General features: G+C 54.9%; 1 protein-coding gene across 3 annotated transcripts in view; it reads right to left on the bottom strand.

Annotated features, from left to right (window-relative positions):
• The window catches only part of GIT1 (GIT ArfGAP 1), a 28,065-nt gene that overhangs the window by 1,628 nt on the left and 13,809 nt on the right, over positions 1-12,628 (bottom strand). For 2 of the 3 annotated variants that reach the window (XM_078154780.1, XM_078154781.1), the window contains exons 2-20: positions 10,671-10,804; positions 9,983-10,095; positions 9,721-9,826; positions 9,201-9,418; positions 8,989-9,083; positions 8,521-8,563; positions 6,544-6,570; positions 6,270-6,318; positions 5,652-5,724; positions 3,860-3,957; positions 3,296-3,407; positions 2,897-3,030; positions 2,469-2,621; positions 2,069-2,299; positions 1,939-1,992; positions 1,438-1,524; positions 1,195-1,268; positions 713-895; positions 96-159 (exon numbers count right to left, since the gene is read on the bottom strand). In XM_078154780.1, the coding sequence (XP_078010906.1) occupies positions 96-159; positions 713-895; positions 1,195-1,268; positions 1,438-1,524; positions 1,939-1,992; positions 2,069-2,299; positions 2,469-2,621; positions 2,897-3,030; positions 3,296-3,407; positions 3,860-3,957; positions 5,652-5,724; positions 6,270-6,318; positions 6,544-6,570; positions 8,521-8,563; positions 8,989-9,083; positions 9,201-9,418; positions 9,721-9,826; positions 9,983-10,095; positions 10,671-10,804 (2,048 nt within the window). The remainder of the gene's footprint in view (positions 1-95; positions 160-712; positions 896-1,194; positions 1,269-1,437; positions 1,525-1,938; positions 1,993-2,068; positions 2,300-2,468; positions 2,622-2,896; positions 3,031-3,295; positions 3,408-3,859; positions 3,958-5,651; positions 5,725-6,269; positions 6,319-6,543; positions 6,571-8,520; positions 8,564-8,988; positions 9,084-9,200; positions 9,419-9,720; positions 9,827-9,982; positions 10,096-10,670; positions 10,805-12,628) is intronic. The other variant, XM_020963322.2, reaches the window with a different exon arrangement.

Raw genomic sequence — 12,628 nt, 5'->3', positions numbered from 1 at the left:
GCTTCTGGACCACCCGCCCAGCTAGCCTTTCGGCTGGCCAGAGAGACCCCTCGAGATGACGATGAGACAGGCTCCTCCCCAAGGGACTGCCCTACCTTCGGGAAGAGTGAGGCCATCTCCGTCACTGCCACGTGAATCTTCTCTGAACAGGGCACGAAGCTGAGAGGGAGAGGGAGAAGGAGAGGGGAGAGTTCACCCCCGAGAGAGTTCTATTTGTGCGCGTGTGTGTATGTGTATGGTGAGTGTGTGAGTGTGTGCGTAAGTATTGTATGTGTGTGTGTATGTGTATTGTGAGTGCATATAAGTATGTATGTATGAGTGTGTGTATTGAGTGGCATGAGTGTGTGTGTGTGTGTGTAAGTGTGACCATGTGTGCATGTATATTGTGAGTGTGTATGTGTGTATGTGTTCATGTGAGCGTATGTGTATATGTATGTGTGTGTTTTTGTGAGTGTGTATGAGTATATATGTGTATGTGTGTGTATGTGTTTGAGCATGTGTGTATATGTACTGGGAGTGTGTGAGTGTATATGTATGCGAGTTTGTATGTGTGTATATGCGTTTGAGTGTGTGTCAGTATGTATGTGTGTATGTTTCTGTATACATCTGTGTGTCTGTGTGATGTTACCCCCACTTTTTCCCCTCCTTCCCCCATAATGCCACACTGCATGTGCAGGGCGCCACCCCTGTGGTGGCCCACTCTCCAGGGTACCTGTCATGCTTGAACTCCTGGGCAGCCCGCAGTAACTCCTGGATATTCTTGGTGACCTGCTCTGTTTTCAAGATGACATCCTCTGTGCTGGGTAGGCCAGGGTCCAGCTCTCCATCCAGGCTCTCCAATTCAGAGTGAAAATCTTCATCTTTTCCCAGATCCAAGAAGCGTTTTCCTTCCAGCCTACCGACAGGACTACAGGTCAGAGCTCCTCATCCCTACCCTCCCTACAACTTCCTCAACCCTAACCCTACCGCCTCAGGGCCTTGTAATTCCCCACCCCCACCCCCACTCCCCACTTCAAGCCCTGGGCTGGATAAGAAGAGCCCAGTGCTGGAAAGGGCCTGAGAGATCAGAAAGTCCAACTCCCTTATCTTACAGATGAGGAAACCAAGGCTCACATGAATAGTAAAGGTCAGAGGCAGCATTTGAACCCAGGGCTTGCCAACTCCAGGATAGATGGGGATGGTAGGGGTGCTCACCCAAGCAGCGGTTCCCCACTCTGAGTGTTATCATAGTCACTGTCAGCCCCACTGCCATGGCGGGAGAGTTTGCTCTGGAGGACAGAGGGGAAAGACTGGTCAGAAATTGCCTCCCCAACCCCCCACCCCCCCACCCCTGCATCCCCTCCTCTAACAGGGTGGAGATGCTGGCCCGTACTGGCAAAACCAATGGATCCATTACCATGGCCCCCAGGCTCCCCCCAACCAGTGCAGCCACATTACCATGTGGCGGCCTCCGTCCTGCGTGCCGGACATCAGTGGGGAAGAAGGCGGGAAAGGTACAGATGAGGCCGAGACACCCTTGCGGATCTGGAACCCAGATCAGCAGCCGAATGAGTGCCGATTTCTTCTCCCTTTCCAGCGCCTCCCCCGCCCCTCCTCAGCACCACTGCTGCTCCAAGGCCATCCCCACAGCCAATGAGAGCTCTGCCACCATCGAGCCAATCCCTTCATTTTACAGACAAGGCCTGGGGGGCTAAGGTACCTACAGGATCTCAGATTTAGAGCTGGAAGGGACCTCAGAGGCCCCCATGTGACAGATGAGGAAACTGAGGCCCATGACGAAGGCGGCTTGCTCAAGGTCTTACAGGAAACCCCGTAAGGGGGATTTGAACCTGCATCCTCTGACTACAAAGCTTAGAGAAAAGCTCTTTCACTGTCTCCTTTCAAACTCCTGGGGAGGGCCCTGGATTTTAAATTCCTCTAACCCAAGGCACCACTTACCCGGTAGAGGCCCGTAGGGACGTGGACGGAGTACACAGAATCGTCCTCCAGCTCCTATGGGCAGAAACGGCATTGGCACACAGACGCCCGACCCCAACCCTCACCCACAGGGCATTTCCCACATACTCACACTGCCGTGGAAGGGCTGGAGCCGAGAGGCAAGCTCGTCACCGGGCTGGGCCCCAAAAGGCTTAAGGGCAGAGCCTGGCTCATACATGGAGAAGGCCTGGCGATCCCGGCGGTGGGCAGCCACACTTGCACCTCCGTGCGCGTGCTCTGCTCGCTCACTGGGCACGGGGGCTGTCGGGGCAGGGCCTGACTGCTGCCGGATCTGTGAGTTCTCAGACTGAAGCTTGTGGATCTGGGGACGGGAGGGTAGAGGTCACACACATGTCCACACAGGGTGCTAGGCCCCAAAGCATGCCACCCCAGGCTCTCAGCGGGAAGGGAGGGAGTCACCCCTTAGCGGACAGCCCTCCGCATTTGCCCTCAAGCTGGGGCACGGGGCACAGACAGCTCTGTTCCCTGACCTCTCTCTGCAGCCTCCGCAGCTCGTCACTCAGGCTACTGTTGACCTTCATCAGCTGCTGCACTTTGGCCTCTGAGGTGGCCAGTGCCTTCTTGAGCTCCAAGTACTCCTGCAGAGTAACTGCCCCATCTGACAGGTCTGAGGAGTCCATGCTCTGGGGAGGAGAGAGGACAGGAAGCTGTCAGCAGGCCTCCCCACCCACAGCCCCAGGTGCCCTCCCTGGGGAACGGCTTCAAGAAAGGGCAGAGTCCAGCTACGAGGGAGAGGCTGGAAGGAGAGATTCAGAATTGGAAGAGCCACCCCCAGGAGGAATCAAGAAATGTCGGGAAGAGAGGTGAGGAGAGGAGAAAAAGGGAGGGACAATTATCCCCCAGAGCCCTGAGTGGACCCTCGGTCTCCTTGGCCCCTAGGGCTTCCTTGGGCACAGACCCTGGCACGGTTGTTGCGGGTGGCACCGGCACTGCGCAGGGGCTCCTGGTCTGTGTCCTCGTCGGAGGCCACACTGTCGTAATCGTGCTGGTCGTCCAAGTCACTCTGGCTGCGCTGGGAGTAGTCAAGGTTGTCTGAAGAGGCAAGGCAAAAAGCACATGGCCACAGCCCAGTGGCCCTCCAAGCTAGTCTGGCCCCGCCGAGCGAGCAGTGGGCACCGGTGGGCCCAGGCCTGGGTGAAGGGTCCTCGATGGGGGCAGCCCCCCCGGGGGACATGGGGAGCAGCCCCACCTAGTGTCAGGGAGAAGAGACCATCCCAACCTCATGCTATGCCCCCCACCCCCAATGCTGTCTGCTGATCTAACAGAGCAGGTGGTCCCTAGCCCCACCCCCTCCCACCTGTTGGACTGCTCAAGCTTTTGCCCTGCTGTCTTCGCTTGGCCTCGCTGAGGATGTCAATGATCAGGGTGGCAAACTCCCGGGCATTGAAGCGGGCAAGCTTCTGTCTCCCCTGCCAGGAGGAGAGAGACTCAGCATGAGTAGATGTCACCCCAGAGCAAGCTAGAACCTCCAGGAATGGGAGTAGGGAGGCAGTGGAAGAGGCCTGGAGAAGAGACTGGGGGCAGAGCAAAGACATGCCCTGCTGGGCGGGCCTGGCAGACACCCTTCAAATGACTGGAGAGATGGAGGTGGGGCTCACAGGCTGGTACACCCTGCTCCTGGAGGGGAGGCTCTCCCACCAGCCCCACTCCCCTTAAAGCCAAGGTGCCAGCCAGACTGGGCTGGGGAGGCAGCAAGGTTGGCATGACACCAAGCAGAAGCGTGCCAAGTAACGGCTTCGCTCAGGGCTGTCATGGGAGGGGGAAGGGAGAGGGGGAGAAATGCAGAAACCCAGCTTGAGGCTTTTCCCAGACCCCCAACCGCTGCCCAGCCTCCCTCCCCGGGCTCCGAATGCCCCTTCACCTGGTTTCGAGTGGCTGAGTACTCTGGGTTGACTGGGAGGAAAGGGACCGCGCTTCGCTCCGTCACCAGGGTGCTGTGGTTCTGGGTGGCCAGCCACACTGGGGAGGGGGGGGAATATGACCGTCAGTCACTGCTGAGGGCGGGTGGCTGCGATTTTAGGGACATGCCTGTGCTCTAGGGCCAGGATGGGGGCAGGGGAAGGGTGGCAGAGTTAGGCCCCAGAGCCAGGCAAGGCAGAAAAAGATCCGGGTGAGGGTGAGGCTGATGGGAGGGTATATGTGTGTGTGTGTGGGTGGGAACAGAACAGGACGAGGCTGTCCCTCCCTCCCTCCCTCCCTCCCTCTGCCTGCTCCAGCCTAGCATTTGGGTTGGAATGACTGTGGCTAGGAAGGAATGAAGGAATGGGGGGTGGGGTGGGGCAGGGGAAGAGCTGGAGAAGGAGCCAGGGAGAACAGAGGGAGTGGGGCGGGGAAGGCCAGAAGCCTGGCTGCCTGCCCGTATCTAACTTCCCTCTCCTATCCTTGCAGCTGGCCCTGGAGGAGAGCTCCTGGGCTATCTGGAGGCCTCCTGCAGTGGTCCCCAAGGCATCTTCCTTCCCCCCTCGCCCCTAGCCAGAGGTCACCTCAAACAGCAGCTGAGGCAGTGGGGCTGGGACTGACGACCTCTCAGAACCCACATGCAGTGCAAAGTATGTTGGCACTGGAGTCTCAGGGCCTGTATTCAAATCCTTGCCTCTGTGAGCCCAGACTAGTCTCAACGTGTCTGGGTCTCAGTTTCCTCCTTTATAAAATGATATATTATAAATGGGCCCTTTTCCTAGTTCTATGTCCATGATCCAATCTGCTGTGAGGACCAAGTCTTTGGGCCTTAATTTCTTTCTCTAGAAAGACAAGGTGGAGCTATAAAAATGTGCATACTCCTTGACCTAGCAATACCACTTCTAGGGCTGTATCCCAAAGAGATCATACAAATGGGAAAAGGACCCACATGTACAAAAATATTCATAGCAGCTCTTTTTGTGGTGGCAAAGAATTGGAAACTGAGAGGATGCCCATCCATTGGGGAATGGCTGAGCAAGTTGTGGTATATGAATGTAATGGAATACTATTGTGCTATAAGAAATGATGAACAGGCTGACTTCAGAAAAACCTGGAAAGACTTGTATGGACTGATGTTAAGTGAAGTGAACAGAAACAGGATAATGTTGTACACAGTAACAGCCATGTTATGTGATGACTAATACTGATAGACTTAACCCTTCCCAGCAACACAAGGATCTAAGATATCTCCAAAGGCCTCGTGATGGAAAATGCTGTCCACATCCAAAGAAAGAATTATGGAATTTGAATGCAGATCAAAGCATACTATTTGCTATTTTTTTTCTTCTTTTGAGTTTTGTTTCCTCTTCCTGGTGGTTCCTCCTATTGGTTCTAATTCTTCCTTACAACATGACTAATGTGAAAATATGTTTAATAGGAATGTATATGTAGAGCCTATATTAGATTGTGCACCATCTTGGGGAGGAAGGGAAGGAGGGGGAGAAAAATTTAAAACTCAAAAGCACATGGAAGTGATAGTTGATAAATCAAAATAAATTAATAAAAATAAATACATAAAGAAAGAAAGAAAGACACGGTGGTCGCTAAGACCCCTTTCAGCTTTAATCTCTAATCCTGTGAGCTCTCAAGCCCTGGGCACTGGTCTGTCATTCCCTCTGCCCCCTCGCCACCTCAATGCCTGAGCCTCCCCAAGGCCTTCAGCCCCTCTCCTCCCTTCCTCCACACGGACACACCTGCATCATTCTCTCTTCGATCAACCTCATCATAGACGTCCATGGCCAGCTCTTCAAACAGTCGGTTGCTCAGCTGTAGGCAAAGAGAGGGCCCCAGGCTAGAGGGGGCAGAAGGGAGCCCCACCTCCTAACCCAGAGAGTTTAACTAGGAACCTGCCACCTGGCAAGGAGGGAGTAGACTAGATGAGGGAAAGCAAACCTCCTGCCTGGCAGGCATCTTTCCCAGATGCCCTGCAACCCTACTCTGGCAGACTCCATGGTAGTCCTGCCCTGGCATCTGCCCACTGGGCCTTGGGGGGGGTCTGGGTAACTAACTAACTGCTAAGATGGAGGAGGGATGAGGACAAAGAGGGGCATTAGAACCATCACTAGTGGGAGGAGAGGGTGAGGGGGAAAGTACACAGCCAGGAAGTTGAGGATGGTGAAAAGGGCAGGGCTGTGTTTAGAAAAGAGGCCTAGAGAAATAGCTGGGCACAAAAGGAAAGGGAAAAGGTCAGAAAGAAGAGAGGACTCCCAGTTTTGGAGATGCAGGCCATGGGGATGGGGAGCTCAGTAAGCAGGGCCATGGAAGGCTGAGATGGAGAGGACACAGCAGGGCCAGGCCTGGTCATCACTCACGGCTTGAAGTTTCTTCTTTGCTGCCTTTGCCAGCTCTGAGAGGTCCAGGCTTCAAGTTGGAAGGTGGCGGATGGACATTAGGTTGGGGAGAGAAGGGAAGGAAGATAGTTAAGGTACAGCCAGGTGCCCTTCCCCCTGCCATTGACTTTTCCCACATGCAGGTGCCCTGGCAGAAGTGTGGGAGGCCAGGATTCCAGGGAAGGGGGAACCCCAAATACTTTCCTCACCCTTCCACCCAGTCCCTTGCAAGATGCCTGGCCCATGGGCACAATACCTCTGAGACATGCACTTTTGGCGAGATCTAAGTCCAGAGGAAGGCAGCAGAGGAAAGAACAGGACAGAGGCGGTGGTTACCCGAGCGCAGGACAGAGCTGGAGGACGTATGCTTCTCCCATCACACACACACACACACACACACACACACACACGTGCATATCCACTTTACCCCTACCCCCAACACAGAGCTGAGACAGGAGCAGTGAGTAAGATGCGGTAGAGAAAGGGAATCCACCAAGGAGCCCATGGACGCCCCATCCAGGGCAAGCAGGGGGTGCCACTCTCATACACTGAGCTCAGTGCCAGGGTGCTCACATTTGAACAAAAGAATGAAAAAAACCACACCCCCTCATGTCGTGACGGGATATTTTGGGGAAAGATTCCTGTGACAGGGAAGCCCAGGACAACAAAGCCCTAGTCGGCAAACAAGGCACCCTCCTCCCCTTTTCAGGCTCAGCTGCTGACGCCAGTGTGGTAGGGTATGCTGCTATTTTGAAAGTAGCCACAAGAGGGCAGGAACGTCCTCCTTGTGGGCTCGGAAGCAGCCCAGGGGAAGACATGAGCATGGAGCATCTGAGGGGCATCTTGACCACCAGTGACTGGTCCGTGCCCGGTGGGCGGAGAAGAGAGGCTTCTGGGAGCAAATGGAAAGAATCCCACAGACGTTGAGGCCTTCTCCTGACACTGGGACAAGGCAGGAAGAGCCCGATGTGGGGAGAAGCTTCTAGGTTACGAAGAGATGGGATGGAATGTCAGAGCCAGAGCAGGGCTAGGAGAGCGTCACATTGGAGAGAAGGGACCCCAGAGGCCAGCGAGCCTGACCCCTTCACGCTACAGATGAGGAAATGGAGGCCCAGAAAAAGAGGTGACTTGTCCAAGGTCACACACAGGCCACAGGCTCATAGATCCGGAGCAGGAATACATAATAATAGTGACAATAACGATGATGATGACGGCGAGCACGTACTCAGGGCTTTAAGGTGTGCAAAGCACTTTACATACGCTAACTCACCGGATCCTCACGACAACCCTGTGGGGTAGGTGCCAGTATCACCCCCATTTTACAGGTAAAGAAATTGAGGTAAACAGAGGTCAAATGACTCTCCCAGCATCACCCAGCTAATAAGGGTCTGAGGGTGGATTTGAACATAGGTCTTCCTGACTCCAGCTCTGGCGCTATCCACTGTGCCACCAAGCTGACCTCAGAGGCCATCTCGCCCAACCTCTTCATTTTACAGATAAGGACGCTGAGGTCCAGGGAGATTAAGTGATTAGTCCGATGTCATTCAGATAGTAATTATGCCCCAAAGGTGGGATTTGAACCCAGGTCCTCAGACTCTCCAGCCAGGGCTCTTTCTGCTATACCAAGATGCCTCATCTAGGCAACCTAGTCCATAGGGGGCTGAAAGAGAGCGAGTGATTTGCCCCTGGTGGGGCGACAGTGAGTCGGCAAAGCTGGACCTGACTTACCTCTCAGGCTGCTGCCCAGGAACGACTCAAATTTTCAGAGCATTTTCGGGTCTGAATAGCCCTTTACATATATTATCTCATATACTGCATATCACAGATTATCTAATTATGCATCTATAGGGGCAGCTAGGTGGCTCAGTGGAGAGAGCGCTGAGACTGAAGTCAGAAGACCTGAGTTCAAATCCAGCCTCAGACACTTAACTAGCTGTGTGAGGAAAGCACTTAACTTCTCTTTGCCTCAGTTTCTTCAACTGTAAAATGGAGGTAACACCTATTTCCCAGGATTGTTGTGAGGATCCAATGAGATAGACAATGAATTAAAACCCATAGGTTCTAGTCTATAGGTCTCAGGACTCCCCCCTGCATAAGTCCTTTGGACCTCATGGGACCTGCTGGGCCTGAGCTTCCTCCTGTGTAAGAGGCAGGATCCGGGGGCAAGGGAGTACCCAGCCTCCTCCAAGAGGGTGGCCCTTCTCCCAGATAGGGGGAGGGGGGTGACACTCACCTGTCAGCCATCTGTGGGATGATATAATGCCCATTCTTGTGATCTGAGCAAAACCAGAAATGCCAAGTCACCAGTGCGGGAGGGGACAACTGGCCCTGGGCCCACCTCCTGGACTCCCATATCTCAGCCCTGGGTGCTAAGCTCTGGGGGGCCCAACAGGCCAAGGGGAAGGAGGAGAGGTGAGCCCTGAGGCTGGAGATAAGGAGGATGGGGTAGGGGAAAGGTGAAGAAGCTTCAGCAGTTGCTGAGGCCCTGGGCATACCGATATACCACTCTGCTGTGCTGCTCTCCCCGCCCTCCCCGCCAACCTTCAGCCCTGCTCCTCCCAGGGAGCCTGGACCCAAGGCGATTTCACAGGAGCTGGTCGCTGGGCAACGCTGCTCCCCAGCTGGCTCTGTTGCTATGGAGCCAGCTGCTGGGGCAAGGACCAGGGAGGGCATCCCCCAACCTGCACCACCCCAGACTCACCCGGCTTACGTCCACATAGGTAGAAAGCCAGACGGTCAGTCAGCTCGTATTGGCACTCTACCAGCCTTTCTGCCAGCTCCTGGTGCCCAGCCTGCCTGTAGAGGGGGTACACGGAGAGCACAGCTCAGGGCAGAGCCTCCGGCACCGGCCCGGAATCCTCCCTCTCCTCCCAAACGCCCTTTCTGCAGGGCCCTCTAGCCCCGGGCACTCACCTGGCATAGTCAATAGGAGTCCTTCCATTGATGTCAGGGGCCCCTGGGTCAGCCCCATACACCACCAGCAGCTCCGCCTGAAGCGTCTGCCCAGCCTTGGCCGCCACATGCAGAGGGGTTGTGCCCTTCTCGGGATGGAAGAAGTTAGCCTGGGCACCCAGGGACAGCAGGCGCAAACAGGTTTCCAGATTGCCAGTCCTTACACTGGAGTGTAATTGCTACCCAGTGGGGAGAGAAAAGATTCAGGGGACTCTGGGTTCAGGTTCTGGACCAACTCTTTACACCCATCCCTAGGGCGGGACAACCCCGAAGGGCAAACCTATTCTGTCCACCCTCCAACACAGGGCCCCTGGAAAGGATGAGGAGCCAGGTAACTGTGCCTGCTGGGGGAGGGGAACGTGAGCGGGCAAACGGAGCTCAGTGAGGACCAGCCACAGGTGCGAGGGCACACTCTCAACCCTGCCAGCCACCTTGCTGAGACTAGCAGGAAAAATAAACCCTCAAGCTCCATCCTCCTCACCTTGCTGAGGTCCTTGGCGGTGACGCCATCGTCATCCCGACACGGTAGTTTATGAACAAATGCCAACATCTGGTACTTGGCTCTGATGAATTCCGACTTGACGGGGCTGGCGACATCAGGGATGGGAGGAGGAAGAAGGGAGGGGGAGCCAGTGAGGACAGAGCCCGAGCCCACGGCCCGCTCCTCGGCCAATTCAAGTCCCCGGCCCCCCTCCGCCCACGCTCCCCGCCCCCTCCCGCCCCCCCTCGACTCCCACGCTCACTGGACTTTGTCCTGAGGGTTGGCCTTTCGCCGTCCGCTCTGCACCTGAGCAGGATCCAAAAGGGAATGCTCCCAGATGGAATTGGCCCCATTGCTGGCAAGGGTGTGTACCATCTGGGGGGAGAAAAAGAGCTAAGTTAGGCCGCTGCCCAGGCTGGCGCCAGGGACAAAAGACCAGCGTTCAGATCCTGCCTATGTGACCTTGGGCAAGTCACTCAGCCCACCTGGGCCTCAGTAGACTGAATGGCCCCTCAGGTCCTTTCCAGTTCTGCATCTATGATTCTAGGATTGGACACGCCCAGGAGGAGGGTCCCAGGAAACAGGGGGGTGGGCCCATGTTCACTGAGAATTTTCCTGCAGGGGTAAGGAGCGAGGTCCCTGGCACACCTGCTCAGGGGGCATAGCTCTTCAAGAATTAAGGGTGCAAGGGGCAGCTAGGTGGCGCAGTGGGCAGAGCACCAGCCCTGAATTCAGGCAGACCTGAGTTCAAATCCGGACTCAGACACATAACACTCTCTAGCAAGTCACTTAACCCCACTGCCTAGCCAAAAATAAATAAATTTGAAAAACAAGAAGAATTAAGGGCCCGTAGCCCAATGTAGCCCATTCCAGCATCCACCCCATGACTTCCCTCTGACCTAACTCTAATGTCCCCTCCCCCTACTTCCTTGCCTCAGAGGTACCCTCACCTGCAGCAAGGTGGGAGGCCAGGAGCTGTGTCGGAGGTGTTTGACGATGGAGATGTGCCGGCCCAGGCTCCGGTGGACGCTACAACACTCATCACAGATCAGCACCCCCCGGTTGATGGAGGCCCAACCAGGATCTGTGGTTTCCAGAAGTGGTGGTGACAGAGGAAAAAAACCCAAGAGAAGGGAAGGAAGAAGTCATCCCGAGAGCCCAGTGCCCTTTCTTAGCCGGCTCCCCTCTCCCACCATCCTGGGTCACCGCCAACTAGGGCTAGGAAGCAAGGACTTGGATGCCCAAACCCCATCCTTGCAGCCCCCTGGTAGGCTCAGGCTGGACAGTCAATCAATCAGCCTTTATTAAGGGCCCAGCATTTAGGGCTTCTGAGACTGCACCTTCTTTTTTTGTTTTTTGAGGTAATGGGGCTAAGCGACTTGCCCAGAATCACACAGCTAGTGAGTGTTATGTGTCTGAGGCCGGATTTGAACCCAGGTCCTCCTGACTCCAGGGCTGGAGCTCTATCCATTGTGAGATACCTAGCTGCCCCTACCTTAGCACTTCTTAAACTGTGGGTCGTGACCCTAATGCTGGGTGACCCCATATGGGATGACATGGTAGATAAGAGTGGGGATTCACAGCCAGAAAGTCCAGACATCCCGGCCCAACTGTGACCCATACTAGCCATCCAACCTCAGGCAAGACTCACTGTTAGGTGGTAGAAACACCACAATACAAAAATAAAACCACTCAGCCCTCAAGCTTATACTCTGTTGAAAACAACGTGTATAAGTCAATATAAAACACACACAATGTAAATACAAAGGAATTATTGGGGGGGGGAGGTCCAAGTGGTTGGGAAGGTGAATCAAGAAAAATCCTTACGAAGGAGGCAGGTGTTTTAGCCCTGGGACATTTTGAGCTGGGCTCTTCTTGGGACCTCAGTCCTCTCAGATCTTGTCAAGATGGGCTAATGATGATCCCACTTTCCAGACCCCAGCTCTTCCCTCTTCCCTGTCCCCCCACCCAGCAGAATACGTCAATTCTCCCCAAAACTTCCCCAGGAGTGACTGAAGCGAAGGTGTGGGTGGGATGGGCACTCAGGCAAGCTTCCTCCCCTGACATCCCTACAACCTTTGTGCTTCCTACAGTGCCTGGCACACAGTAGGTACTTAATAAATGTCTGCTGATTGACTGGATTAATCTCAAAAGATATTGAGGGCCCTCTTCCCAGCGCCCTGCTGATGCCAATTCTTTGAGTTAACCTCCCGGAGGTATGCCCTCCATGGCACCTTTGCCTTGCCCTGCTCTTTTTAAGTTAGCAGCAGCATGTGGTACAAAAGAGAATCCTGGATGGGAAGTCAGGAACCCTGGGTGTCCAGCTCTGGTTCAGCCACAGCCTGGCTGAGGGGCCCTGGAGAAGCCCCTCCCCCACAGCTTCCTTCTCTGTAATAAAGAGGGGGGTTGTGTGGGCTGATCCCTCCCAGCTCTGGCATCATAGGAGAGAAGCCCCCTCCCCTCTCCTGCTAGTTCCCACTGGGCCTCTGGGGCCTTTCCTGAACTCCTAAGTGAAATGATTAATGAATGCCAATGAACGTCCTCCAAAGTAAGGCCAGAGTCCATCCACTTATCCAGTCTACTCAACATCCCCCTTTGTCTTCTCAGTGGCCTCAGGGGGCTTCTCCCTCTGAGGAGAGATGGGGGAGGAGGAGCCAGCAATCTTGCTCCCCAGTGGTCCCCTTCCTGCCCCTCCCTTGCCAGAGCCCCGATGGGTAAGTACAGACCTCTCCTAGAAGCATCCCCACCCAGTACACCCTCCTGACCCCACACCATGAGCAACGCCCCAAAATGGAGCTCGGGATTTTGGTGGGGCACACCTTCCATTTTCCCCAATGTTTTATTAATGTCTTTTGTTTTTCTGTCAGTCATTTCCGGACATTCTCTTTCCCCACCCTCACCTCCAGTG

This window comes from Phascolarctos cinereus, unplaced genomic scaffold (genome assembly GCF_003287225.1).
Source record: "Phascolarctos cinereus isolate Bilbo 61053 unplaced genomic scaffold, phaCin_HiC Scaffold_5;HRSCAF=322, whole genome shotgun sequence".
Classification (NCBI taxonomy): Eukaryota; Metazoa; Chordata; class Mammalia; order Diprotodontia; family Phascolarctidae; genus Phascolarctos; species Phascolarctos cinereus.
The sequence above is the reverse complement of the archived record's forward strand: the minus strand, read 5'-3'. Positions and strand labels throughout refer to the sequence as shown.